Here is a 26895-nt window from a genome sequence, read left to right on the forward strand (position 1 = left end):
TTTAATTACCATTTTAATGACTCAATTATTCATTCAAAAGCTCTTTCACTTGTGCATGAATCCAAGCACATTAGTGACACAGATGTGATCACATATTGAGCCTGTCTCAAAAAGAAAAAACGTTCATGGTTGCCAGAGGCTTAAGCCTTCTGATTTTAGTGTCACCTGACATCTCTTCTTTCGTAACAATTAAGTTGTGATTTTTGTGTTTTAGTGAGAGCTGATAAATGCTTTAACATATCTTTAATTGAAAGATTTCAGAGCCATTTAAAGGTGAAAGATGTACTTACTTGCTTTTTTTTTATTCAGCACCATCCTTCATTCTAGCATTTCTCCAAAGATCCTCTCAGAACCAAATTTTAGATCCATTGATTATTTTATTCTTTATTTTCATGTCACGATGCAGTGCGTAAAGATGTTGCTGCATTCAAGGAGGGCCTTGCGGGCACATTTTGGCTTCTCTTCACCTTCATACTCTCCCTCGCAAAGCTTTACATTCCTGCTTGGCTGTGTGAAGAGTAAGTGAGGCAGGGAGAGAGGGAGAAAGGGAAGGAGGCCAGTATTTGTTTTACTTTGCTGCTGTGTTTTCCATCCCCTCTTTTTTTTTTTTTTTTTGGAAAGGCACCCTGGGTTCTTTTTGTGGATCACCCAGCAACAGACACATCACTTTGTCTGCCTCTTTTCACTGGGAGCGGAAACGTTGCACCGAGGCTCTTCTGGAGAGCCCTAGCAGCGTCCTACCTGACTGACTTACCAATGAAGAGCCAGGCACATTCTATGGGCCCGCAGTGTTCCACATAACTGGTCCTGACAACAGTCCCTCCCTCTACCCACCACCCGAAAAGAACAGAAGCTTTTGAGGATGAAGAGACATGGAAAAGCTACAGTAGAGGGCTCCATCTGTCTGTTTGATTGGTTGTTTGTTAGTGTGTTGTCCTGTTCTCACTAGCTCTCACTATTTATTTCTCTTACATATGCTCCAACATACACATTCATTTCCTTAAGCTCGGAGTGCTATGCCAAAATTCAAAAATATATATTTTTTAAAGTTAGTTATTAGAGATGCTTAAGCAATTTATTTTGTTTTGACATGCACATTGTTATATACATTAATTGATGAATCTTTATGACTTTTTTAGTCCCCTGATTTCTCTTCCAGTGCCACACTAAGGTTGACAATTATGGTTTTGAGTAAAATGTCTTAACAGCTATTACATGAAAACTTTGCTTTATGACCAAATACCTGCAAAACTAATCACATTGTGTACTTTGTGTTGTTGCAATTAGAAAATGATATAATGCTCGCATTGTAAACTAAGATAGTGAATATAGCAAAGATGATATCTACATACAGCATGTATCATTGTCATAGCTTTTATGCTAATAAGGGCGTTTACCAGTTAATCTAAATACAAATACTTCACGTCGACTCAAATCCTACTGTTTTTTACAGGTATACTTGGTTGTATGGTTGGTTGTATTTCTAGTCAAATGTTTTATGTTGCCAATAAAGTGCCTCAGCATGTATACAAAGCCTCAGGAATACTGAAAGTGAGAGGCAACATAAGGCTCTGTAAATAGGTGTGCATTATACAATGCATCTGTCATCATTATCACCGTCATCATCTTCACTGCTCCACAGTTTCACAACATCACTTTTTTTGCCTCATGCCTGTGGAGTGAAACTGACAGGGGGGGGGGGGGGGGCAGCTGCATGCCTGTGTGTTTGCCTGTAATCTACTCTCCATTACTACCACCTCCTTCTGCAATTACAAGCTCCAGTGCACACAGTCTCACCATCAGGTGTGGCCAGGGCCACGAGCACAGCACCACCAGCTCTCATCCCTGTGGCACTTTGAAGTCCCCTCGCGTGAGAGCTGAAACCCAGAGGGAAGCGTTTTGCACATCCGAGAGGCCACAGCCTGCCGCCCAATCAGCCAGTTGGAATTAAAAATGCTAAATTGTGTTTCATATCATCATAAGGGTAGCTCACCCCCTCATTGGCTCACCATCTGGGCGTTCTTTCGTGGTTAGCCTTTGCTGTTGCACTGTATGAGCACCACACAGCGTAGAGCATGGCGGACAGAGACAAAAAGAACAAAAGATGGAAGAGAAGAGGTTTTGGGCAGATGAGCATGGGGGAGAGGGAAGGGGAAGGGGATAAGGAGGGCTGGGGGTGGGGGGAGCAGATAACGTGGATGTGTGAGAGGGAAATAGCAATGGTGTGGGACGAGGACCAAGAAAAATAAGTTGATCAGACAAATGTAAGAATACAAAATGCAGTTCCGATCTTAATGTGGGAGTTAGTCTGCATTAATTCTACTCATTCGGGATGTTCCACAGGGGTATTTCATTTCGGAAGACAGCTAAGAAGATTATAAGCAGAGTTTTCAATTTATCTCACACACCCTGGCGGCTATGGCTGGGACCCTCTTATCATGTTTCACCGGGAGCTAAAGCAGACATTGGTATCTTCTATATCTGCTACTGGAATGGATGCTTTTTAGTGCAACATTACAATACTTTTTTATCTCTTTAAAAAAAAGACATGCTTGTTTACCACACAAAAGTTGAACAGATGAAAGTCTAGAAAATAGAAACAGTGATTATGTATTATTTGAGTAATTAGTTGCATCTTGATGGAATCTATTTATTAAGTTGTTGAGTTAGCATCAACTGGCCCATGAGTAAGCCAGAAAGAAAGAACGAAGGAGAGAAAGGGAGAGAGAGAGAGAGAGAACTTGCTGATGTAAAAAAAAAAGCTGCAGGAGTAAGGATATAAAACCTTGAGACAAGAGGATGCTCCTCTCTCAAACCCGCTGCCATCTCAGTGGTGGAAATGTTGGAGTTGGGGAGGATCGACTTTGAGTTGACATTGGCGCTATGTAGATGAGAGTGAGGATCGTGCGCTCCATGTTACGTCCCTGCTCGCTTCCAGTCAGACGGCGGCAGCTCGTTTCCCCGTCTTCTCTCCCCTCCTCTCTTTCAGCACCACTGCGTCCAGGACAGCGCCTCGCTCCAAAAGACGCGCTTGTTCGCCATCCTCCCCTCTCAGGATCATATATTTGTCCGCTGTCGTGGGATGCAAAGTTTTCCACCAGGAAGTAACTTTTTCTTTTTTTAATTCGGATTCTCCAAGCAAGGAAATCCTCTGGAAAACAAAGGGAGTTTTGTGTAAGTATTCTGTTACACTGCATGCCATTATACAAATCGGGGATATACATGTGTTCGTTGACATACTATTGCAAGGGAGGATCTTTGAGCTATTTGGAGTATGCAGATGCGTTGAGCCACTGGTTGGAGGCGCATCAGACCCATTGAAAGGGGCATTACTTAATGTGTTAATTCAAAACAGCAGCCACCTATTTTAAATCAGTCTGATATTAATATGTGATCTGTGTGGATTTGGAAAACATAAATAATTCTGGCCTCACTTAATCCTGTTTGTGTTGAGTTTGTGTGTCTCTATCAAGTCGTATATTATAAACGGATTGGATGTAAACCTTTAAAACATGAGACGGTGTGTAACCGTGTTGCCTCATAGTGGAAAGCCTTTCAGTGAAATTACGCACTCGAGGTTACGGAAAGCGCGCTTTCATTGTGAGATGTTTCTTTCTTTCTTCTTTTTATAAGTAAAAATAAATATAAAACCAACGTAAATGCTGAAACTTGGTACTTACGCGAAGGAGCGCATTATTTGCGTTACTACGGATTAATAAAATAAATATAGCATTTTTCCAAATCCCGCGGAAACTCGTTAAAAATGTCTATTCGAAAACTGCAGTGAGTTATTAGCCTCTCCATGTGATTCATTCATTACCGTCGCGCCTGACTCCTAAATGTGTTTAATTGCTCTTCTCTTGTACTTGAGCAGGAGGAAATGGGCCATTGAATTTAGAGAATAGTGACTCAACCACAAGAGCAAGCTCTAGATTTATGCTAACCTCCATTCACTAAAGGCAATTAAAAGTAATTGGTTTTGTCTTTATTTGATCCCGTTGGGTTTACATATCGTGAGGCACATTTTTTCAACCCATCCCTGAAGACAAGTCAGGAAATCAGTGGAAAAATTATATTTAAACAGTAACGTAAAACTATTTTATTATAGGCCGGTACAAAGCCCACCTTAATAAGCACTTGGGTAGCATTTCTTTATTTTGCCCAAGAGGTTATTCGGTTAATTGGTTATTCGGTTAAAATTATTCTAATTGTATTTAACTGAAATGTCGGAAGCGCGTTTTAAATAATGTAACTGTACAACACAATGAGGGCAGTCTTTCGCAAAGAAGAATATTTCCTTCCGTCTATTTTCAGTGTATTTTAAATAATCATATGTAAACATATATAATTACGTTTTCAGGGTCGCTGGAACGCCGCTAATCTGCTGCAGATCACCGTCATTACTCTGATTATTCGTCCGTACCGGCCAATTATCCGTGAGCTTGGTGCACAGGACGGAGAAGTTTCCGTTCGCCCGGACCAGTGCTGAAGCCGCCTCCTCTCCATTGGTCAGGACTACCCAACACGCACAACTGATCATGGCCACCAACGGGACCAAAGCCTCGGACGGACACGTCTTAACGGAGACGGTGAGCGACGCTGCCACCACGCCAAACGACAAACCCAAAACCTTGGTGGTGAAAGTCCAGAAGACAAAAGATGCGTTACCCGAGAGAGAAACGTGGAATGGGAGATTTGACTTTCTTCTCTCTTGTGTCGGATACGCAATCGGACTCGGAAATGTCTGGAGATTTCCTTATTTATGCGGAAAAAACGGAGGAGGTAATAAGGACATTCTTTTGGCGATTTTCCATGTATCCATTCACCAAAAGGAATGCAAAGATCTACTAAAAGTGTATTTACCCCGAATCTAAGTCGTGCGTAATTGCGCACAAGCTACAACCTGCATGCTGATCAGCGGTGATCTGGATTATGATGAATGTTACTACTTTATGATTCGCCTTCTCTTACCCTTACCTCTCACCTCTCATTCAGGAGCCTTCTTGATCCCCTACTTTTTGACCCTCATATTTGCTGGCATGCCGCTGTTCTTTTTGGAGACGGCTCTTGGTCAGTACACTTCTATTGGAGGACTTGGAGTGTGGAAGCTGGCCCCCATTTTCAAAGGTAAACGACACTTTTACGTTATTTTCAAGGCCTTAAACGATACTCGATTAACCAGCTGCTTCCTAGAGGCCAGATTTATGCGACAAAGTTGGTCGTAATGTAAAAGACCAACACTTTCCAAAACAATCTTATATACATATATTTTGATCTGTGCTTTATATTTTACAAATACTGTAGCAAAATTGAACATGTCTGTGTTCTCCTGTTGTTTCAGGTGTGGGCATAGCTGCAGCAGTTCTGTCCTTCTGGTTAAATATCTATTACATTGTAATCATTTCCTGGGCTATTTACTATCTGTACAACTCCTTCACTGCTGTGAGTATTTGAATGTTGTATTCATATGGTTTCCTAATAAAACAATATCATACTTAAATACCTTGGAAAATATAGAGAAGACAAGGTAGTTTCCTGTATTCCTCCTGGTGGTGCAACACAAGTTCCCTTTTAAAACTCAACAAAGCACAGATTCGATTTAGTTGTTCTTGCGCAGGTTTATTCTTTTTACGTAGTAACCCTTTGGGGTAATGTGGCAGGGTATTTTTGCCAGCAGCTCTTACATAGGGGTGAACAGCTCTTAACAGAGAATGACATTTATTATTTCCTTTCCCACATAATTAGCACAACGCATTGATGAATGCATTTGGCGATGAGGCACTTACTCCTCCAAGAAAAGCATGAAATCTCAATGATTATCATGGTCTTGGCTGCTTGACAGCCCCAGAGAATGGGACCCAAATGTGGGAGAGTGGTTCGAGTAAAAAGAGCTGTCTTTGTGATTGTTCTCTCTTTTTTTCCTTTAATTTTCAGGAGCTGCCATGGCAGACTTGTGGCAATTCCTGGAACACAGAGCGTTGTTACACCAACTACAGCATCTCAGACACCAGAAACCTCACAAGCGCCGTGGTGGAGTTCTGGGAGTAAGCTAAAAGTCCGTTTAGGATACTGCTCTGTTATGAACGGATTTAAGCTACGGTCATGCTTCCTATGTGCGCAAATGAAGATTCGGATGGGAGTCCGATATAGCCCCTTGGATCTGAGGATCCAATGGTTCACCAGATCCCTTTGTATCCATACATAAAGATACTCCTAGAGGACGATACATTTACCACATACAATAAAGGGTCTACAAACAAACCTAAGATTATTTTTTTCTTAGAACAAAACAAATGCGTGTGGAGCATGACTCCTTTTGACCATGAAGCCTTAAAAAAGCTTCAGGGGTGAGAAAAGAAAGCCAGGGAGAGGGCTTTTTGTGAGTATCTAGACACATGCATGCATATTTCCGTGTGTGCCCAAGCATGCTGCATGAGTTCAAGAATGTATATGAGCGTTGTAGTAAGCCCACTTTACTCCCCTGCAGACGTAACATGCACCAGCTGACCGATGGTCTGGAGAAGCCTGGGGAGCTCAGGATCCCACTAGCTATCACCCTCGCCATTGCATGGGTGCTGGTCTATTTCTGTATCTGGAAGGGGGTCAGCTGGACTGGCAAAGTAAGTAGAGGACAAAGACAGAAAGGGAATACATTATAATACATAATAATCCATTGTGAATTCAACTTGCATCATCCTTAAGCTCAAGGGCATAAAACTGACTCAATGAAACGTAAGATAATTGGTCAAATGTAAGAATAAATTCTTCGGATTATTTCTAAACGAGTCCTAGTTGAGCAAAATTTCTCTTCAAGGGACAACATTTTGATGAGGGTAACGATTCATGACATATTTGAAAATGATATCAAACAACATTTTCATCCCTTCTCAAGTGAGACAGTGGCAAGCGGAACTCTTTCCGTGTTTCTTTAAAGGTAATAATACTTTCAACACATCCAATATCCCTGAGATCCAAAGTAAGCTGAGTATGACAAGCAACTTGTTCCACAGGCAATATTTGACTGCTGTAAAGTTGTGCTCTGCCGACTGAGCTTGAAAATGAAAAAAAACATAGTGTAACAAGCATTTTGCACTTTTCATATCAATGGTTGTTTTAAGGTAGATTCAACTTTTCTTTTTTCATAAAAAGATTGTCAATGATAGTATCTCTGTAAGTTAATACCTTTTTTCCCGTTTTCTTTCTCATGATTGATCTGGACTATTCTGACTTTGATCACACAAATTAGTTTCAGATAAGGAGGGATATGGTGCCCTCAGGGTGTGGTGAATAGCAGAGAGGGTCGCTGTGCTGCTTTTTGGTGCAACACTGTTCATGAGCAGCGTTGAGTTAAATGATTCTCACTAGCTGTGTGATTTAACATTGTTTTGTTTTTAATAACAATAACTTTGTTTTCCATAGGTGGTGTACTTCTCAGCCACATACCCTTACTTTATGCTGTTCATCCTGTTTTGCCGTGGCATCACTCTACCTGGTGCAATTGATGGAATTCTCTTCTATATCACACCAGATTTTGCAAAACTGAAGGAGTCTGAGGTATACTATATTTTGTTTCTGGCTAATGTGTATAGGTGGCTGCAGACGGTAGTTAATCGCATGGTCAGGAAAATATTAGAAATTAATGTGTTATCAAAAAACACACAATCTGTTCATATTTCAATGGTGTTTTATGAAACAATCATTGTTCCCAATTCCTGCCATTTATATCAACAAGAGTATATACAAGCGATAGGATGCCTTTAATAAGCCCAGCCAGTAAAATTGGTAGATGATGACAAACGAGGTAATTTCATCAAGAAAAATGAAAAAAGTCCAGTTTTTAAGTATACATCTCTATTTGATATCAAGTTTTGTTAATTTTTTCCTTTGTTTGACAGGTGTGGCTGGATGCTGCCACTCAAATCTTCTTTTCCTATGGCTTGGGATTAGGTTCTCTGATTGCTCTCGGCAGCTACAATACCTTTAATAACAACGTATACAGGTAGGGGATTTCAATATGTTGCATTTCGGGTAGAGCAGGGTCGTCCCTCAATCACAGGATTTGTGGTCCTCAGCGGGACAATTAACCCCAAAGTGTCTAAAGAGTATGAACAGGTGTAAATGTAACAAATATTTAGAGTCCTGATGGGCAGGCGTCACCTTGTAGTTTTAACAAACTTTTAGTGATCATAAGACTAGAACTATTCTCTTTTCTTTTTTTATGGATTTTTTTGGTGGATTTTTTTTGATTTACTGGCAAAATAGTGTGCGATCTACCTTTGATTTTAGCCTCTGCCTATATGAGTCGTAACATAACATCATAAAGACATGGGGTTTGCCTCTGCCTCGCTCACATTCTCGTATTAACACAGGACACGATGCACATCTATGGTTCCCGCTACGTTGAAACAGCTGGAGCTAACTGCCATTTTGGAAGAGCAGTTCAATATAAATGCACTCAGCCGCTGTGCTACGGCAGGAGGCAAAATGTCCCCCCTCCGTCCCCCCTCCCTCCCCCCTGCGCATCACGACAATGTGTGACGGGTTGATAAGGGATGTATATAGGCGTGACAATGGCTGCCTTGTGCTTTGTCTCTCCCCTACAGAGATTCCATCATTGTCTGCTGCATCAACTCCTTCACCAGCATGTTTGCAGGCCTTGTCATCTTCTCCATCGTGGGATTCATGTCCAATGTAACAAAGAGACCAATCGCTGATGTGGCAGCCTCGGGTAATTGCAATCGATGTGAAAAGTCAATGGTGACAATTGGCACGGAAAAGAGATATTTGTGACTGTGCAAAAATCTCCCCTTGAAATTACAAGGAAGGGAAAGGTTTTAATTTGACACTATGTGTCATTTCTTGAGAACAATTTGAATGTAATTTGGATAAAAAACTAGTCCTTTATAACTATTTACATTTGAAATTCAGCACTAATACTTTTTTTCCAGGGCACTTGGGATATTTTGAATATGAATGTTGAAAATGTTTTTAAATTAACTTGTTAATTTAATTTTAATTTAATTAATTTGTTCTTGAACTGATATTTATTGCGGCATCGCAAGCAAACAATGTCACAATGTCCATGAAATATGTCTTTTTCTAAAAGGACCTGGCCTGGCATTTCTGGCTTATCCCGAAGCTGTGACCCAGCTGCCCATCTCTCCTCTTTGGGCCATCCTCTTTTTCTCCATGCTACTAATGCTTGGTATCGACAGCCAGGTAAAGATAACCCAACAAAAATGGACTACGTGGTGGTTTATGGGCCATAACGATAAAGCAAAAAACTACGAATGTTTCAGCTTCTGCCAAACAAGTCGCAGTTAGCCAAATTAAATGAATTAACACAAATGTACATGTTCAAGGCCAGCATTAATTTGTCTAACAGTGGTAACATTCATAATGGGGCCATGATATGGAAAATCAGTACTAAAATAAATGTCAGATGGATATGGCGGTTGTAAACCTCTAAACTTGACCTGATGATTTTGTCATAACAGGACTTTTCTTTACATGAAACAGTTTTGACGTGACTCTGTCCTCCATCCAGTTCTGCACAGTGGAAGGCTTCATAACTGCACTGGTTGACGAATTCCCTCACGTTCTCCGAAAACGCAGAGAGATCTTCATCGCAGTCGTCTGTCTTATTTCTTATATCATTGGACTGTCCAACATAACACAGGTAAATAGATATTTTTGATTGGATAATCCACTGAGTCGCTGAGATATTATAGGCCAGTTATTTGAAAAAACTAACAGCAGCCGCCCACGGTGTTATTTATTGCCAAATTTGTATCATATTTTGCCAGTTATCACACTGGCGGGACTGAGCTTCTTTACATCATATTTGCAGAATCCAGTAGAAATGCTGCACAATGTCAACATGTTTAGCTTTAAAGTATTGCACATAGTACTATAAAATAGTGGTTCTCAACTGGTCTGGCTCCGGGACCCACCATCACCCCTTAATGACAAGCGGCGACCCAAATCGAGGAACATTCTCAACTTCTCAACTTTATTTTCATAATCAAGTTCATAAGCTGAATTTTATATTTTATATTGAGGATGTTTAATTATGCTAAAAACCCAATGTCTCCCCCATATCAGAATGGTTTGACCCAACCTGGCACACGCTGCTGAATACATGGACGGACGAGCTGGCAAAAAAACTCCGCTGCATCCAAAAAGTCCCTTCAAAATAAAATCAAAGGAGGAATTTTTTTTTTTTAATTCTAATTTTTATTTTTCCATTCAGAGGCCCGCGGAACCATTAAAAACGGGTCGCGACCCACCAGTTGAGAATCACTGCTATAAAACCTTCCCCTTTGCCTTCATGTGTCTTATCTTCTTGTCGCTTGTTTTCTGCTTCTCTCCCTTTCACAGGGTGGCCTCTATGTGTTCAAGCTATTTGACTACTACTCAGCTAGTGGAATGTGCCTGCTCTTCCTGGTTTTCTTTGAGTGCATCTCAATTTCATGGTTTTATGGTGAGCCACCCTAATGTCTCAGTCATTTTCTCAAGGTATTTCTCTCCAACCACAACACGTCTCTTTCCCCGCAAACATAGCTGGAGCTAAAATATATCTGTCTCTCTCAGAAATGATTAAGTTCGGTGCACGTCCACTTACGTTATAACTGAAATTGTATCCGCGATGCTTTGGTTCCAGGTGTGGACAAATTCTACGACAACATTGAGGAAATGGTTGGCTTCAGGCCCTGCCTGTGGTGGAAGGCCTGCTGGGTTGTTTTCACTCCGCTCATTGTGGCTGTAAGTGGTATCTGTGATTGACATGTCCAGACAGCGACAGAAAAATGTTAAATCAAGCCCCATGCGTCTCATACTGACCAGCATTGGTGATGGATAAACTTCTAAAGGGCTCCTGAATCAGGCCTCAGATGAAGTTAAATATTAAGAACGATTGCATTATCTTATGTGCAAAATCAAGCGTGTTTCTCTACCTTTTCTCTACCTATGCACAAACCCAAAAGCACTTTAATTAAGTAAATAGATTTTGCTTGATGTGACGATTGGCTTAATTAATTAACGGTGCTAAATGCCCAAAATCCATCACTATCTATCCTTCAACATCATATCACAAAGTAGCAACAAAAAGATCATCCAAGACAAAACGCTATTTCTGCAGTTTTGCTGTAATGTTCACAGCCTTGAATTTAAACTGTGTGCGTGAAAACATGATAACAAAAACGACGCTGTGATTCATTTGCGTGTCCCTCTTGTCCAGGGGGTTTTCTTGTTTAGTGCAGTGCAGATGGTTCCGCTCACCATGGGTGACTACGTGTTCCCACCCTGGGGCCAAGGCGTTGGGTGGTGCATGGCCCTCTCCTCCATGACCCTAATCCCCGGCTACATGGGCTACATGTTTCTCACACTCGATGGCACATACAAAGAGGTGAGATCGATGTGAATGCACTCAAAGCATTTCTTTAAACAATACTATTCAACCTGCTTTTTTCCTCCAAACCAATGAAGAATTGAATTATGAAGCGAATCGTTATAAAATGGTCAATGCAAATGGTACTAATATCACAATACACTTAATGGAAGTATTTTTAAATGTACACATGTGTATACTATTGCATAAATGCAAAGAGTTTTAGAGATCACTGCACCCACATCCGAGTAGTTTACTCATCTTCTGTATTAGCTGGTTTGGATTTTAAGCTTAAGCGAGACAGGCTCTTTGTTAGGAGTTTCAAGTGGATTACGTTTTGGCTCAAAAATATTGTTACATATGGTATGATAGACCAATCCAACAAGGGGGAGTTAAGGGAGGTGAGGAGAATGTAATGCTGTTCAAGCCCTGCAGATTTTACAGTCAGTTTTATTCATAATGAAATGTTAAAATATACATTCAAGGTTACCTGGTTGATTACTTGTATTTTAGTCACATACAATTACAATATGGGATTTTGCTTGACCGGTTCTAAATAAATGACTTTCTTTTGAACACAGCAGGATGGTAAGCAGCATTTATATTGATCTGATGATCATAATTAGAGTTGCATAATACATTTTCCCAGCATTTCGTTTACATTAAGAGCATTTCGATTTGCTGTCACGCTCGATGGACCGAACAATAGCCTCACATCTATGCAGTCCCGAGTGACAGATATAGCTCCATAGCCGCGGCTGACGGAATAAATGGGCCGTAATTGCAGGCAGTGCAACAGCGGCAGTCAGATGCGATGTGCAGGTGTCAGATCCTGCTGAACCAGCTGATGGTTGATTGTTTAATTGTACCAATCAGCCAGCTCTGCACCAAGGCGGAAGCTTAGCTTCACAAACGCTCCACATAAATGCTGCAATCCCAGGTCCAACACTGAGATCATTTAAAAAAAGGTTTATGGTGGTTTAATTAGGTTTTGTGGGATCAGTTAGTTTGGCATATGAATGGTTGATAAGCTAATGTCATGAACACATGGTTTTCAGTCATATCTCGAGCTGTATTTAGTAATCTAACAATATATCATGTATATTCTGAGACAATCTTCATCAAGCTCCCAGCTGTTGAGCTGGTCTGTCTTGTTACAGCCCACTGGTTCACAAACCTTGCAGCTGTTTGGTCCCCCCGCTAACGCTACACGCCTCATTGTCATTTCAACACCATCAGCGATTTCTTCAGCTGTGTGACATCCGCGCTTCTCCGTTTCAGCGTCTGCGGATAATGTTCAAGCCTGTGGTTCTGGTGAAGGCTCAGGAAAATGGCCCAGACCAGCAGGCAGAAAACCTGAATCAGAACCCCGCCAACGAGGAAGCCTACATCTAGAAACTTCTGCCTGTCTTCTCTGTCTAATCGGCAGACCGGCAATCTACACAGAAGAAGAAGAAAAAAAACACATAATCAAGGTTGGGAACAACCACCAGACTTCCACGTCTGCTTTTATTCACCTACCTCCTGGGGACACGTGAGACCAACCTGATTACAGTTATTTTTAGGGGTTTTTCTGTTTGTTTATTTGTATAATACAGAGTTATAAAACATATGAGGAAGAAAAATTACCCAGCAAAACTGTTGTGATGTTTTGAATTTCATTATGCAAAAAAAAAAGTTAGTCTATTTAGAAAAGGAAATGTGATTTAGGAAATTACTGTATATTGAATTTATAATTTAAATTTGGAGGCCCACGTTGATTCAATAGTATTGTGCTACTTTGAAGATATTAATTAATCTACTAAACTACAATTACTGTACAAAGACAAATATTGGTTAAATGCATTTTGCTTGTTCATAAAAATACATACATTTAAATGAATGCAGTGTAGTAGGTGAAAAAAGTGCATTGTGTGAAGTGAAAATTCAATTAAGACAATATGGGAATGTGCAACAGGTAAGGCCAAATCTGCTTGTATGTGTAAAATATAACTGAGCCAGACGATCACGGTGATCTTGTAGTCCACCTAAAATGTTTACCAACCATGGGGTTACCTTTAAAAAGCACAAGAAGAGTATGGGATTTTGAAGCGTCCAGTTTTTTTTGGCTCAATTGCAATGTGAGACAACAGCAAAAATAACTTACATAGGGTACATAGCAAGAGACTGTTATAATTGTTTCTTTATTTTCTAAAGAACAATAACTTTGTATGTTGTCTGAATCTTTTTTGTAGAATCATTTTTAGGTCATTTTCTATATGTGACAGTGAGAAGGACCAAAATCATACTCACGGTAGAAGGATTGGTGCAGATTATTAATGGATTAAATCAAGCAACTCCTTTTTGTCCCTCTGAAGAGAAACAGAGTACTGTAGCAAAAACAACATCCATTACATTACAAGCATGAGTTTTGGATTTGTAAACTACCACCTCTAACAACTAAACCCAACATTTGCATTGTGCGTACAGTATTTATGCTTGAGGTTGTTTAGAAAAAGCAGAATTTCCCTCTCTGACATCAAAAAAGGTTTAAAACAGTAAAGTGGAAAGATAGAGTTGGGTTGCAATCGATAATTCAATGCTTAAACATATATATATATATATATATATATATATATGTATGTATTTTGAACTGTGAGATTGGATAAGCTCCGGTGGCTGCTGCATTGGAGACTAAATGACAGATTTCTATGATAGCTCCATTTTTGCGACTGGAACAGTTTACTTGTATATCTATTTAGTGACCCACTCAGGAACAAAGGTGGAAGTGACCAAATTTTCTCAGTTCTCAGATACTATCATTAAACACTGAAACAATTAAAGCTATATTAAATACATATATAAATATATCAGCAAACATTCGCCATATTCTCCTATTATTCAAACATGTTAACTTATGTGGTAACAAAACATGAACATATATATCTATAAATATCTATATATATATATATATATATATATATACATATATATGTATAGATATCTATATATACACGTGTGTGCAAACTGAAAAGCTGATCCAAAACGTTCTTTTTTGTGTTATTCAGTGAGCATCATTTCTTTCAGTGTAAATGAACTGTGATGGCCTTCACTCAGTCATTTTAGTAGAAGCCAAACTTTGTTTCTATCCTTTGGCTATTACAGATGTCCAGGATGAGATAAGGAGAGAGCACTTTTGGATCTGTCAGCCGACAAAGCGAGCAAAAGCACTGTTAACGCAACAGGACATAGCCAGACGCTATTTACTGGAGGCCAACACCAATTAAACTACTCTTTTCACAGGGTAAAGAAAAACATATTACATATCAAGTTTGCTCGGCAATATAAAAGAATATTATGTAGAAGCAGACCACAGATATCACTGTATTACTATAAAGGAGGATCAAGTAAATTTGCTTCTGTGGCAGCTAAATGCGACAGTAATCAGGTAGAAACCAGTCCCTTTTATTTCTTTTGTCTACGTTCTTTTTTTCAAAGATATGTGATTTAAAATGTGCAATGACAAAGGGTTCCGTGAATTTTGTATTAAAGTTACCATACTGCGGTTTTCTCTATTGAATGATGTTGTAAACTGGACTGTGTAATACATGTATCTGTGAATGTCGGTACAACCTGAGTTTTTTCCTTTTGTCTAAATGTTGAAAAAAAAAAGATATTATTTGCTGTTTTCTGCCATAATATTATTATCTCAGAAACTAAAGCACATATCTCTCTCAACTGTAAAAATTACAATAACAGAGTAGAGTAATATTTAAAATGATGATAACATTAATAACAATAACAATAATGAAATAGAAATGTTTAGTCAAAGAATATTGTTTTGTATATTTCTAGCTGTTTATGGGCCTAATGTAAAATATTCTATGTAAAAACATATAATAAATGTCTTTAGATGGTGTTATATGAAAAAGCATGATTGCAATATATGTTATCTGCAAAAATAAATAAAGACCTATAGATTATAATACCTGTGTCAAGTAATCTGTGAGATGTATGACAAATATATGTCCTTTCATTTTGAAATATATACAGCAAATATTCATTTTACCAGCCAATCATACAAATACACAAAAGCTTGATTGTGAAAAGTGCAAGAATCATTTGTTAAATGGATGAAATACTTTAAAAGATTTCAAGTGCTGACTTAAAAGGTATAACAAAGCTCTTCCAACCTACATTCAGCATTGTTGAGTGAGATAGTTTTGCACGACAATGACCCTGTTAGGGTTATGCTAATGAAAAAATGTTTTACATACTGTAATAGGAAATGAATAACCATTAGTTCCAACACCACGAGAGAGGTTCTCTTCAAAATTGTTAGTCACAAAAGTTTTTTTTGCTACTGCTATATCCTTGTGACACCTTCACTGGGCGCTGAGCCAGCACAGACTCTATAGCTGTCCTGGCTGGCACCCAACCCCTGCCGGTCACAACGCAGCACCCATCCCTGCTGTTATGCTACATTTGTTGTCATCCAAATAAGCTAAATCATCATTCAATGCACAGTGGGAATGAAGCACAGAATATCTCGACGTCCTTGCTTTTAGTTTTTGGAAGAGAGCAATGTCATATGAATCCTGATGTTGCACTGCATTGTTGACTGTTGGAGTATATCAGTGGACTACATGAACTGATGCAATGACAGCTTAAATATACGTGTTCTAATGCGCACTGCTGTGTTTCATATGAGAGGATAATAGCGGATTCCAGTTGTCTTTCTGCACCATCGCTCCCTGCCCCACCACATTTCAGTGTGCCTAATCACGTGGGAACAGATTATGTGAATGCAGAATATGGTAGAGTTTATAATTGGTATCTTGCAACCTTACAAGCTCAGCATAGCAGAGATTGGGGAGTGATGATAATAGCGTCCCTTCCAAAAAAACGCATTAGACACCAGATGTAAAGGGGGAGTACATACGAGGATGTGTGCTTCTGTTGTGGCTTTTTTTTCCCGGGTTAAGTCCTCAGTCCACTTATCCAGTGAGCACGTGTGCTGGTCGCTCAGTTGAACCCATCGGCCAGGCACAGCAGAGCTGCTCTCCAGCCGGACACGTCAGCAAATGAGGGGAAAACACATCCGTTAAATCAAGATCGAAAACTGTGAACTTAGCTATAAAGTACGAGGGCGACATAAAAAAATGAAGGAATGTTTGGGTGTCCTCCATAAACATAATAACAAGTGTTTCAAGCCTCTTAGTTTTGTGAGTTAGTTATTCCCTTAGCAGAAAGAGAGGGAAAGGGATTTTAAACCATTTCATATACTTGCTCCATCAAATCCTCCGTCTTACTTAAGTGGTAATGACAGTGTGTTTTTGAGCACGTGTGTCTCTGTGCATGCGTGCAATGTCTTTCAGCGAGTCCTCGGAGTACACATCTGCATATGTAACTCTGCGTATGCTCATTTGAGCAATGCGCCAGCACTAGAAGTGTCTGTTGTGGCGATGACACAGACATGAGTGGAAACCACTCTGACAGTCTCCAGTCTAGCAGAGGTAGTAGGAGCTCAGAAGTCAGCTCGAGGGCCCCTACAACTCACAAAATGGGGAAATGGTAATCCAGTTTCCCTCCCTGCCAGCTTGGCCAAGGCTCCCAGTTGCGTGCACACTCTCCAACCAAATCACAATCAGTGGGCGCTGACATGCGCAGCACAAGAGGGCACAAAAGGGAGAGAAAGATTACTCTGTTTGCTCTTCTTGTAGCTGCAAGGCTGCGGTTTTCGGCAGTTGTTTTCGTGGGATGATGCGGGGAGGTTACGCAATGGAGGTTTCAAGAGGAGATAGCATATGATATTTGATGGGTATATTAATAGGAGTTTCTGGGGGGGAACTTGGACGGCCAACCCAGCAATAAATATTTGGCCTACAAGAAAAACAAAAGCCAAAATAGTTTATCTCCACTGGATTATGTACACTTTGTGGATCAGATTTTAAGATGGGAGATTGCTTTTTTTTCAGTATACCAACAAGGAGTCAACATATTTTTTTTAAGCATAACCTTAATGAAGTAGTATTTTAACATGAATAAAATTGTTACATTACAGTAACACATGACAATATTTCCCATAACCTTGTCAAATGTGCTCTATGCACAAACTTATGCCTATATCCACGCCTTGGAATAAATCAGTGTTTTTCAGTATGATTTTGAAACAAAATATCAAAATCTTTAATTTCCTTTCAAGGACTCTTTCAAATCTCTGGGGCTTCTTTATAGCATCTAAACCTTTACAGGCTAGTGGAACACTGCCGTGTCTTACCTTTAACTTGTTCCGCTGACCAAAGCTGAATCAGAATATTTGTCAGCCTTCATGCTTTCCCTCTGTTCACCTTTACAACAGAAGTACTGATAGCATATCAGCATCCAGCAGAATGACAGACAGACAGGCACTGAGAAAAGAAAATGCCCTTATCACTGCCTGCCACATTATGGGATTAGTTTGAGTGTTGGCGAACAAAGCATTAATGCAAAGTTTTAATTGCCTGCACGGGATGAACTGAGAGGCCCCGGCCCGAAACCACACACAGATACACACAACGCAGAGTTGTGACGCATATTTGTGCCATCTGAAATAGCTTCCGGGTGATCCTGAATTTCTATTCCCCAATGGCGTACCACACATACCATTACGGCTGTCATTCTAATACATGTACAATGTGACACAGAATATACCTGTTAAGACGTTATTTTCACTTCCCCACACAATACAGACTTAATTAAAAACAATCAATCTTGTGGTGCCATACAACAGTGCAGCCTCACTGTATGCAAGGAAAAAACATGACCACTATATTTTCATATTCTGAATAATATTGTAGAACTAGTGTGCACAAAAACATAATCAATGGGGTCAATGTCTTAATTTGCCCCTTCGACACGTCTTGTTGCTTTTTACTCCCAGGGAAACAACACAAGTCTGCAAGTTTACTTTACATGAATAACACTAAGCCAGCTAACGTTACATGAGGTTATGTAAGTCAAATGAAATGAATGTCTATATAAATGTGTCTCATACATCTCATCCACGGAGGGGGTCATATCACGCACATTTTCATCTGCAAAGTTTAACAATAAAAACAACTTTGATCATCATCTTTCCTTTGTTGTTGTTTTATGCGCGACAGTACAGTTTTACCTCAGGAGACACCGTTCAGGATGTGGCACCCATCACCATGAAACAAACATCCCACAATGGTCAGCAGCCGTTGCACACCGCCACTCAGGCTAATGATTAAGCAGATGGTGGCATCCTATGCTGCTGGTCTTACTGCACAGCACAGGAAGAAAAAAACACGGTATGTCTCTGCAACAGCCCAGGTCACACAATGAACCAGGCATTAAGCTTTTGATTGAGGTGAAGGTGAAGAACGAGTGCCTTGAGGCAGTCCTATTGGAATGGGATCTGACTGTCCTGCCATCTGTGGTCAAATTATGGCAAAATAGTTGCGAAGCCAACACATTGGGATCAAGAAAAGCAACACCAGGACGAAAGCATGCGTATATTGGTGTAAACTGCGAAAAAACATTTCGTATCATGGGAATGTAGGTAGCAGTTTGGGGCTTTAACCAAATGTGTTTCCTCAGACCTCTGTGTTTTAGTGATGAATGGAGACAGAAGAGGCTTTTGTGACAGAACAGGGAGCGTGACTTCCAGCTGGAAACTGCTCCTTTCTCCTGGCACAAAAGAGTAAAGAGCCCCGAAAAGAGCTCCATACTCATTGTCTTTGCTCTCTTTGTCACATATTTTTCTCACTTCTCACCTTACTGTGAGTGATTGCTATACCAAAAGCATTTGAGCAAAGAACCCATCTTATGTGAGGCATTCTGTTCTACACGCAAGCAGAGAAAACTAAACGGAACAATGCTGCGGAAACAGGTTTTGCATCTTCGATGGAGATGCAATAGAAAATGTGGAATGTTAGTCAAGCTGTAAATGTTTATATCTCGACAGTGCTCCGTTAACGTTTCGTGTAGAGGCACAATTTCTTTGAGATGAGATATTTTTGTATTGAGTGCGGTCAGACAGCATGTACTAAAACCATCTGATTAACAGAAGGTGCGCTTGAAAACCTTATTGTTAGCCAAGTGCTCTCTAACCAAGCCAGGTCATTAATGGGCTTGTGTCTCTCAAGAAACATTTTATGAGGATTTTTATCCACCTAACAAGCAAAGACTTGAAATTGCATCAAAAGTTTTTTGATGGTAAAAGGGGAAAACCAAAAAGAGAGAAAATGAGCATCACCTCAAAGAATTGAGGGTTGAAACGTATATATTTATATTTGTATATTTTCATGAGATTGCATACTGTTTTTTGAAGTTTTAACCTCTGTACCATGGGGGCTTTGCAATGTTACTGCTCTAATAAACCAGTTCTTCAGACTTGAATTTGTCGCTTTGAATAAAAGTGTCAGCTAAATGACATGTCATTTAGCTGACACTTTTGACTTAGCATTCAAATGAAAGTGCTACCGTTTATCATGCTATTCGCTGATTAGCATTAAAAATAAAGGACCCCTGTAAATGATGAGAATGCCATTGTTATTATTGACCTGTCGGTGGTTCTAGAAGGACTATCCAAAGTCAGTAGGATTCATCCTCTGATCAGTGACTGTTACATATTTCATGTGTGTTGGTGGCGCATGGAGTAGTGTGATGCGCTGGGAGCCGCAAGGTTGACGGTTTGGATCCCGGCTATTCCATGTGTCATGTCAAAGTGTCCCTGATCAAGGCCCCTGACCCCAAATTGCTCCCCAGGCAGAATGTAAGCTGTGGGTGATAACGTAATGTAAGTCGCTTTGGATAAAAGCGTCCGCTAAATGACATGTCATGTAATTCCAGGAAAAACATTATATTCCTCCACTCAGTCTATTTAAAAGAACATCCGACTGATATTTCCATATACAAAATATACACATAACATCAATGTATCCTTATACAAAAGATCATAGTTTTGCTCAAAAAGCAAGCAATAGGTAAATGACAAGTCACATGACTGCAATACTTGAACCAATTATTATATTCCACTGATATCGACACACACGCCAATTTAGGGGCGGAACCGTACAGCCTTTCAAGTGAGTGTGGGTTGTTGTATACAAAACCCAGATTAGGGAGAAAAAACAGAAATGCTAAATAAATGTCTTCTACGGTGCAACAATTCGTTGCCCACCAAAACCACATCCAACCAAAGATGAATCATATGTCAGCACCTCCTGATCTCTCTCTCCTTCACTCTCTCCTTCTCTCTCTCATTTGCTCTTTCTCTCTCTCCCAAACGCTTCTTACGCAGGGAGGAAGAAATCTGATGTCATGCCTGCCTGCCCTCGGCTGTCAAGCCCCCTGACACACACAAACACACATACATACACGGACAACGTTATTAACAGTATAATTACTTCCGTGACAGTTCAGATGCGGGCCCATCACTCAGTATTATCAAACCCTCGGTGCGTGTAACAGTCTATATACGATACCGACAGAAGAAAAAAAAGAGTTCTATCGCAAATCAAAATATTTTATCTTCGACGAGCCCACAATGGAGCATATTTCTACTCACTAATTGATTTCTAGTCATTTCAGTAAATAAAGTTTTTTATTTCTCATAAGTGAACCATTACAAAGAAAAAAAATCATGAACTCATCATGAGAATTTCAATAACGTGAACCATTGGGAACTAGAATAACCCAACTGAAAACTTTTTCCCTCATCATACCCATTATCATTCAAATACAGTCTAGTGTGCAGAATTTGGCAGGAAGTGGCAGGGAAAGGATATTTATATGGGTTTCTAAAGGCTACAGTTACTATGCAAATCAAGTGCAGATGACTGAGTGATTGCACAGAGACTCTCCCATCCTGCTGCTCCCTCTCTCTCTCTGTCCCATTCCACGTAACCTGAGCCACCGGAGCAGAACATGCACTTGTCTTCGCTTTATGCTTCAATTCTAACATTGCCGAGGGGCGTGCTGAGAGAAATCAGATGTAATTAGGTGGATGTTCGAGAGGCTGTCGGATATTAACATGGGTTTCAACCCTCAATATGGTGTTGAATGCCAGACGCACAGCTCCTGCAGTCGCTTTATATTTGTAGACAGATGTTCTTTAGGGCCCCCAACCATTCATGGGATTGTAGGAAGTACCTTTAGCAGTATTGCCGTGACATATTCGTAATTGAAATAATGTGGATTAAAAAGGAGCCTGAATAAAGTTTTCCTCGTCTTCTTTTGAGAGAAGCTTGATCATAAAGGACAGATAACATTCCTGTTTATTATGAATAATCTTATGTAGTATTTATTTTTTCAATTAAGATTCAAGGGAATGGAGCAGAATCTTCAAAGTATGTGATCATTTTGTGTTGTAACTGCCTTTGCAGACATGTTTGAAGGCAACAATAATGTTTAGAAAAGTGAAGAAAGAATTCAAAGGAAATTCTATGACTTGAAAGGCAAAAAAACTCCTTTTCCTTTTGCTACTTTTAAGCTGTGTACTGTGGATACTGGTGGGAGTGCAACTCAGAGGAACACAAGACGGACACAACAACAAAAAAACTGAATAGGACATGCTTAGAAGAAAAATGGCAGAGACAGATTACAGATTAAGCGTGCCACATCCAGCTCTCTAACTCTCCTCTGTCTCTTTTCTCATGGTAAAATCTTTCCTTTTCTCTATTTGGAGAAAGAAGTGGGAAACAGTGAGTCAGGCTGGAGTGCTGAGAGCTGGACAGGACTGCTAATGCTTCCCAATGAATTAAGAGTTGGTTCTGCTAGTTTACCATTTGAATGACTAGGAGGCTTGGGAAGGTAGCAAGACCTGGACACAAAGAGATGCTTCACAGCCCGAATGCACTGTGGTTCACAGCTACATGTCTAAATATTTGCTTCTAGGGTCACAGCATGTTGTGCATAAGTGGAAAGAGATTATGCTTTATAACAACACAAAATAGAAAAAACAAGGTTATTTTAATTTGTTGACAAATGTTTAGAAATTTGACAAAATGATTTCCCTCTAAAACTGTCAATAGATGAACCACAGATTTGACTCCATGTGAAATAACGTCACTTTTAACTAACCAAGGTCACACAACACTGTGTATTGCCTAACTATGGCTCCAGCTATTATCTAGTCGCCCAGTCTTCAGCCTACTGACCGGTTGTCAGCTTATTCTTTGTGAACTATCAGGTTAATCTGTTGCAAATGTACCACAGGTTATCCTTTGTAACCCGAATATGTAGTTTTATGTGCAATATGTCGTTTTTAGGTGGAAACCTGTTACCTTTTTTTCTGCACAGCCTGTGCTCTCAGAGAGGATACAATGTCCACTTGTTCTTCGTTCTTTTTGACAGGGTGATAACTTATTGTGGGTTGTAGTTAGTAAGACGTTTGTGTGACGATGGAGTGAAAAACTCAAAGCAGGTAAGCATTTTATTTCCTACCAGGCACTTCTAGGGGCCCACCAGGCACTTCTAGGAGCCTCGTCATCAGTGAGCTGAGCCCATGAGTCGACTCCTGATTACAAGGAGAGCACTTTGCTGCAACCTTACAAGAACCCAGCTGAGGTTGCTATTTATGGAATACAGATGCCAACATTTCTAGCGACTTTTAGAAGTTTTTTGGGGAAATATAGACTGCAGTACGGAAGTCATATCTAAAATTTAGAAAAGAAGTGGCAGCTGAAGACTAGATACTGAGTATCACTCAAAGACACTAAATTTAAATTATATAAATAACCCGAGATTTTCAATCTTTGCCTGTCTTTTTTTAGATTAATTCTTTAATTTAGGAATTGTGTTTACTATGTAGGAGAGGGAAACGCATCCTTCGCCTTTCAAATACAGATCATGGCTGCACAAATGCTCCCTAATCATCAACCTTGGGGGGGAGAAGTAGTCGGGCGAGCAGTTCGGCCGGCCAGTGGGAAGGGGTAGTAGTAGAATACACAAACTTATTTGATCTTGTGTCAGTGCTGAAAAGCCGTGAGAGGGAAGGAAAAATGCCTCATTAAGTCATAAAACTGATGAATGCAACTTGTTTTGTGAAGTTTTAGGAACAGATAGAATCTCAACACTTGTCAAAAGAAGAGCTGCATCTGAATCGGCACTGATTTCCTGAAGAGAGCCAATTATAGCTGATCAGAAACACCTGTGACCCTGCAGGATGGCTATATGTAACCAGCCACATAGATGACATTGCATTGTCTGTTGGTGACTGAAGTTATGGGAGCGCTTTGGGCCTTGATTGTGTCTGTGCTGACGGTCTGGCTTACCAAAGGTATTTCTACTTGTTCTTTTGCCCATTTTTATTCATTAAGTCTACATTGGGGTATAGTGAATGTGAGGGTGACGAAAAAGCCTTTGATTACATGCAACTGCTCTATCCATAGGCTCTGGTTTGCTGCTTGGTGGCACAAATGAAATGAGTGGTAACGGGCCGCAGAGGACAATGAGGGGTAAGAGTATTTGGTGACTACATATTCTATTGGCTTCTACTTGACACTGACTTAATATTTTTTTACTCTAGATCTGTCTCCTAATGACCCCTCCATAAAGCAGGCACTTGCGCTTCACCATTCACATAACTCTGTGTTGCTGCGGTCAAAAGGTGAGCGTGTGGCTCAGGTTCTTAATGTCAGTATATGGTTCAGTGCATTGAGGCTTTGTCACGTTGTTGGTACATTGCTTTTGTTAAAATGTCTTCTTCAAACTGGTCGGCGCAGGCACCCTCGACGGCAGCAATGAAACTTTGGGCGACGCGGGCACCCTCGGCGGCAGCAATGGAACTTTGGGCGACGCGGGCACCCTCGGCGGCAGCAATGGAACTTTGGGCGACGTGGGCACCCTCGGCGGCAGCAACGAAACTTTGGGCTACTTGACCACCACCGTGGCCGCAGCCACCCTCGGCCGCGGTGGCACCATCAACGCGGGCACCCTCGGCCGCGGTGGCACCATCAACGCGGGCACCCTCGGCCGCGGTGGCACCATCAACGCGGGCACCCTCGGCCGCGGTGGCACCATCAACGCGGGCACCCTCGGCCGCGCTGGCACCATCAACGCGGGCACCCTCGGCCGCGCTGGCACCATCAACGCGGGCACCCTCGGCCGCGCTGGCACCATCAACGCGGGCACCCTCGGCCGCGCTGGCACCATCAACGCGGGCACCCTCGGCGGCGCTGGCACCATCAACGCGGGCACCCTCGGCTCTTAAGATGTTTTTGCTTGTACCTACTTAATCTCAGATTCAAATAAAACGGTTTCCCTCTAACTTTTGCTGTCATTTCTCTGTTGGGTTTGTTCTAAAATGTAAATTTAACAGTGATCCATGGAAACCTGTGAGTTTAGCAGACTCCAGGGTTGACACTGAATTGAGTTATTAAGACACATTAAATTGTAGTGCAGGAAAGAGCTTGGTATCGCTCAGGAAATCCCCAAGTTGTCCATGCCTATAGCTGCACAATAAGAGCTTTCCTGCGCCGGCTTTAAATTATCAAAGCAGTCTTAAGGTCATCAACTAATTAGGAAGTGGCAGCTGAAGACTAGAATCTGAGTATTATTCGAACGACTGAACACTAAATTTAACTTGTTTAAATAAACCTACATTTTCAGTCTTTTTTTGAGATCTGTTTAATGGAATTGTGTTTACGTAGGAGAGGGAAACTCATCCTTCGCCTTTCAAATACAGACGGCTGCAGAAATATTGCTACCTAATCATCGAACTTGGGGGGGTGGGGGTAGTAGTCGTGCGAGCAGTTCGGTGGGCCAGTGGGACAGGGTAGTAGTCAGTCCGCTGGTGCGAGAGGCCCGAAAACACAAACTTATTTGATCTCGTGTTAGTGCTGAAAAGTTGTGCGAGGGAAGGAAAAATGCCTCCTTAAGTCATAAAACTGATGAATGCAACTTTTTTTGTGAAGTTTTAGGAACAGATAGAATGTCAACACTTGTCAAAAGAAGAGCTGCATCTGAATCGGCACGGATTCCTGAAGAGAGCCAATTATACCTGATCAGAAACACCTGTGACCCTACAGGATGGCTATATGTAACCAGCCACGTGGATAACATTGCATTTTCTGTTGGTGACTGAAGTTATGGGAGTGTTTTGGGCCTTGCTTGTGTCTGTGCTGACGGTCTGGCTTACCAAAGGTATTTGTTTGTTCTTTTGCCCATTTTTATTCATTAAGTCTACATTGGGGTATAGTGAATGTAAGGGTGACGAAAAAGCCTTTGATTACATGCAACTGCTCTATCCATAGGCTCTGGTTTGCCGGTTGGTGGCACAAATAAAATGAGTGGTAATGGGCCGCAGAGGACAATGAGAGGTAAGAATATTTGGTGACTACATATTCTATTGACTTCTTGAAACTGACTTAATATTTTTCCTCTAGATATGTCTCCTAATGACCCCTCCATAAAGCAGGCACTTGCGCTTCACCATTCACATAACTCTGTGTTGCTGCGGTCAAAAGGTGAGCGTATGGCTCAGGTTCTTGATGTCAGTATATGGTTCAGTGCATTGAGGCTTTGTCTCGTTGTTGGTACATTGCTTTCGTTAAAATAATGTCTCCTTCAGTCAAACTGGGCGACGCGGGCACCCTCGACGGCAGCAATGGAACTTTGGGCGACGCGGGCACCCTCGGCGGCAGCAATGGAACTTTGGGCGACGCGGGCACCCTCGGCGGCAGCAATGGAACTTTGGGCGACGCGGGCACCCTCGGCGGCAGCAATGGAACTTTGGGCGACGCGGGCCCCATCGACGGCAGCAATGGAACTTTGGGCGACGCGGGCCCCATCAACGGAACCCAGGGTGACGGCGGCAGCATTGGAACTTTGGGCTACTTCACCACCACCGTGGCCGCAGCCACCCTCGGCCGCGCTGGCACCATCAACGCGGGCACGCTCGGCCGCGCTGGCACCATCAACGCGGGCACGCTCGGCCGCGCTGGCACCATCAACGCGGGCACCCTCGGCCGCGCTGGCACCATCAACGCGGGCACCCTCGGCCGCGCTGGCACCATCAACGCGGGCACCCTCGGCCGCGCTGGCACCATCAACGCGGGCACCCTCGGCCGCGCTGGCACCATCAACGCGGGCACCCTCGGCCGCGCTGGCACCATCAACGCGGGCACCCTCGGCCGTGCTGGCACCATCAACGCGGGCACCCTCGGATCTTAGAATGTTTTTGCTTGTACCTACTTAATCTCAGATTCAAATAAAACTGTTTCCCTCTAACTTTTGCTGTCATTTCTCTGTTGGGTTTGTTCTAAAATGTAAATTTAACAGTGATCCATGGAAACCTGTGAGTTTAGCAGACTCCTGGGTTCACACTGAGTTGAGTCATTAAAACACATTAAATTGTAGGACAGGAGCTTGGTATGTCCCAGGAAATCCCCAAGTGGTCTATGCCTATAGCTGCACAATAAGAGCTTTCCTGTGCCGGCTTTAAATTATCAAAGCAGTCTTCAGGTCATCAACTAATTAGGAAGTGGCAGCTGAAAACTAGACACTGAGTATTATTC

At 41.4% G+C, this 26895-nt stretch overlaps 3 protein-coding genes across 3 annotated transcripts; all 3 read left to right on the forward strand.

Moving 5' to 3' along the window:
• Positions 1–3111: 3111 nt before the first annotated feature.
• Positions 3112–15354, forward strand: slc6a1b (solute carrier family 6 member 1b). Its single transcript, XM_037448360.2, has 16 exons — positions 3112–3174; positions 4361–4371; positions 4415–4782; positions 4996–5127; positions 5342–5442; positions 5935–6044; positions 6488–6620; positions 7420–7554; positions 7896–7999; positions 8604–8728; positions 9107–9219; positions 9548–9679; positions 10381–10483; positions 10664–10764; positions 11240–11407; positions 12671–15354. Exons 3-16 carry the CDS (start codon positions 4539–4541, stop codon positions 12782–12784), a joined length of 1815 nt encoding a protein of 604 aa, XP_037304257.1. The 5' UTR covers positions 3112–3174; positions 4361–4371; positions 4415–4538; the 3' UTR covers positions 12785–15354.
• An 8226-nt stretch (positions 15355–23580) lies between these two features.
• Positions 23581–24641, forward strand: LOC119229412 (PE-PGRS family protein PE_PGRS3-like). The gene is made up of 4 exons (XM_037489708.2): positions 23581–23657; positions 23770–23835; positions 23907–23987; positions 24103–24641. Exons 1-4 carry the CDS (start codon positions 23603–23605, stop codon positions 24588–24590), a joined length of 690 nt encoding a protein of 229 aa, XP_037345605.2. The 5' UTR covers positions 23581–23602; the 3' UTR covers positions 24591–24641.
• Positions 24642–25407: 766 nt separating this feature from the next.
• LOC119229411 (uncharacterized PE-PGRS family protein PE_PGRS54-like) lies at positions 25408–26602 on the forward strand. Its single transcript, XM_037489707.2, has 4 exons — positions 25408–25522; positions 25633–25698; positions 25765–25845; positions 25950–26602. The coding sequence occupies exons 1-4, from the start codon at positions 25468–25470 to the stop codon at positions 26549–26551; spliced, it is 804 nt and encodes a 267-aa protein (XP_037345604.2). The 5' UTR covers positions 25408–25467; the 3' UTR covers positions 26552–26602.
• Positions 26603–26895: the final 293 nt, after the last annotated feature.

Source organism: Pungitius pungitius, chromosome 8, assembly GCF_949316345.1.
Source record: "Pungitius pungitius chromosome 8, fPunPun2.1, whole genome shotgun sequence".
NCBI classification, from domain to species: Eukaryota; Metazoa; Chordata; class Actinopteri; order Perciformes; family Gasterosteidae; genus Pungitius; species Pungitius pungitius.

What these genes read in the sequence shown, in the direction of transcription:
- LOC119229411 (XM_037489707.2), top strand. Translation starts at nt 25,468, where the DNA reads ATGGGAGTGTTTTGGGCCTTGCTTGTGTCTGTGCTGACGGTCTGGCTT. An exon ending in GACGGTCTGGCTTACCAAAG is followed by an intron (nt 25,523 to 25,632) that starts GTATTTGTTTGT and finishes CTCTATCCATAG; the next exon opens with GCTCTGGTTTGCCGGTTGGT. An exon ending in TGTGTTGCTGCGGTCAAAAG is followed by an intron (nt 25,846 to 25,949) that starts GTGAGCGTATGG and finishes TGTCTCCTTCAG; the next exon opens with TCAAACTGGGCGACGCGGGC.
- LOC119229412 (XM_037489708.2), top strand. Translation starts at nt 23,603, where the DNA reads ATGGGAGCGCTTTGGGCCTTGATTGTGTCTGTGCTGACGGTCTGGCTT. An exon ending in GACGGTCTGGCTTACCAAAG is followed by an intron (nt 23,658 to 23,769) that starts GTATTTCTACTT and finishes CTCTATCCATAG; the next exon opens with GCTCTGGTTTGCTGCTTGGT. An exon ending in TGTGTTGCTGCGGTCAAAAG is followed by an intron (nt 23,988 to 24,102) that starts GTGAGCGTGTGG and finishes TGGTCGGCGCAG; the next exon opens with GCACCCTCGACGGCAGCAAT.
- slc6a1b (XM_037448360.2), top strand. Translation starts at nt 4,539, where the DNA reads ATGGCCACCAACGGGACCAAAGCCTCGGACGGACACGTCTTAACGGAG. An exon ending in TTTAATAACAACGTATACAG is followed by an intron (nt 8,000 to 8,603) that starts GTAGGGGATTTC and finishes TCTCCCCTACAG; the next exon opens with AGATTCCATCATTGTCTGCT. An exon ending in CGCTGATGTGGCAGCCTCGG is followed by an intron (nt 8,729 to 9,106) that starts GTAATTGCAATC and finishes TTTTTCTAAAAG; the next exon opens with GACCTGGCCTGGCATTTCTG.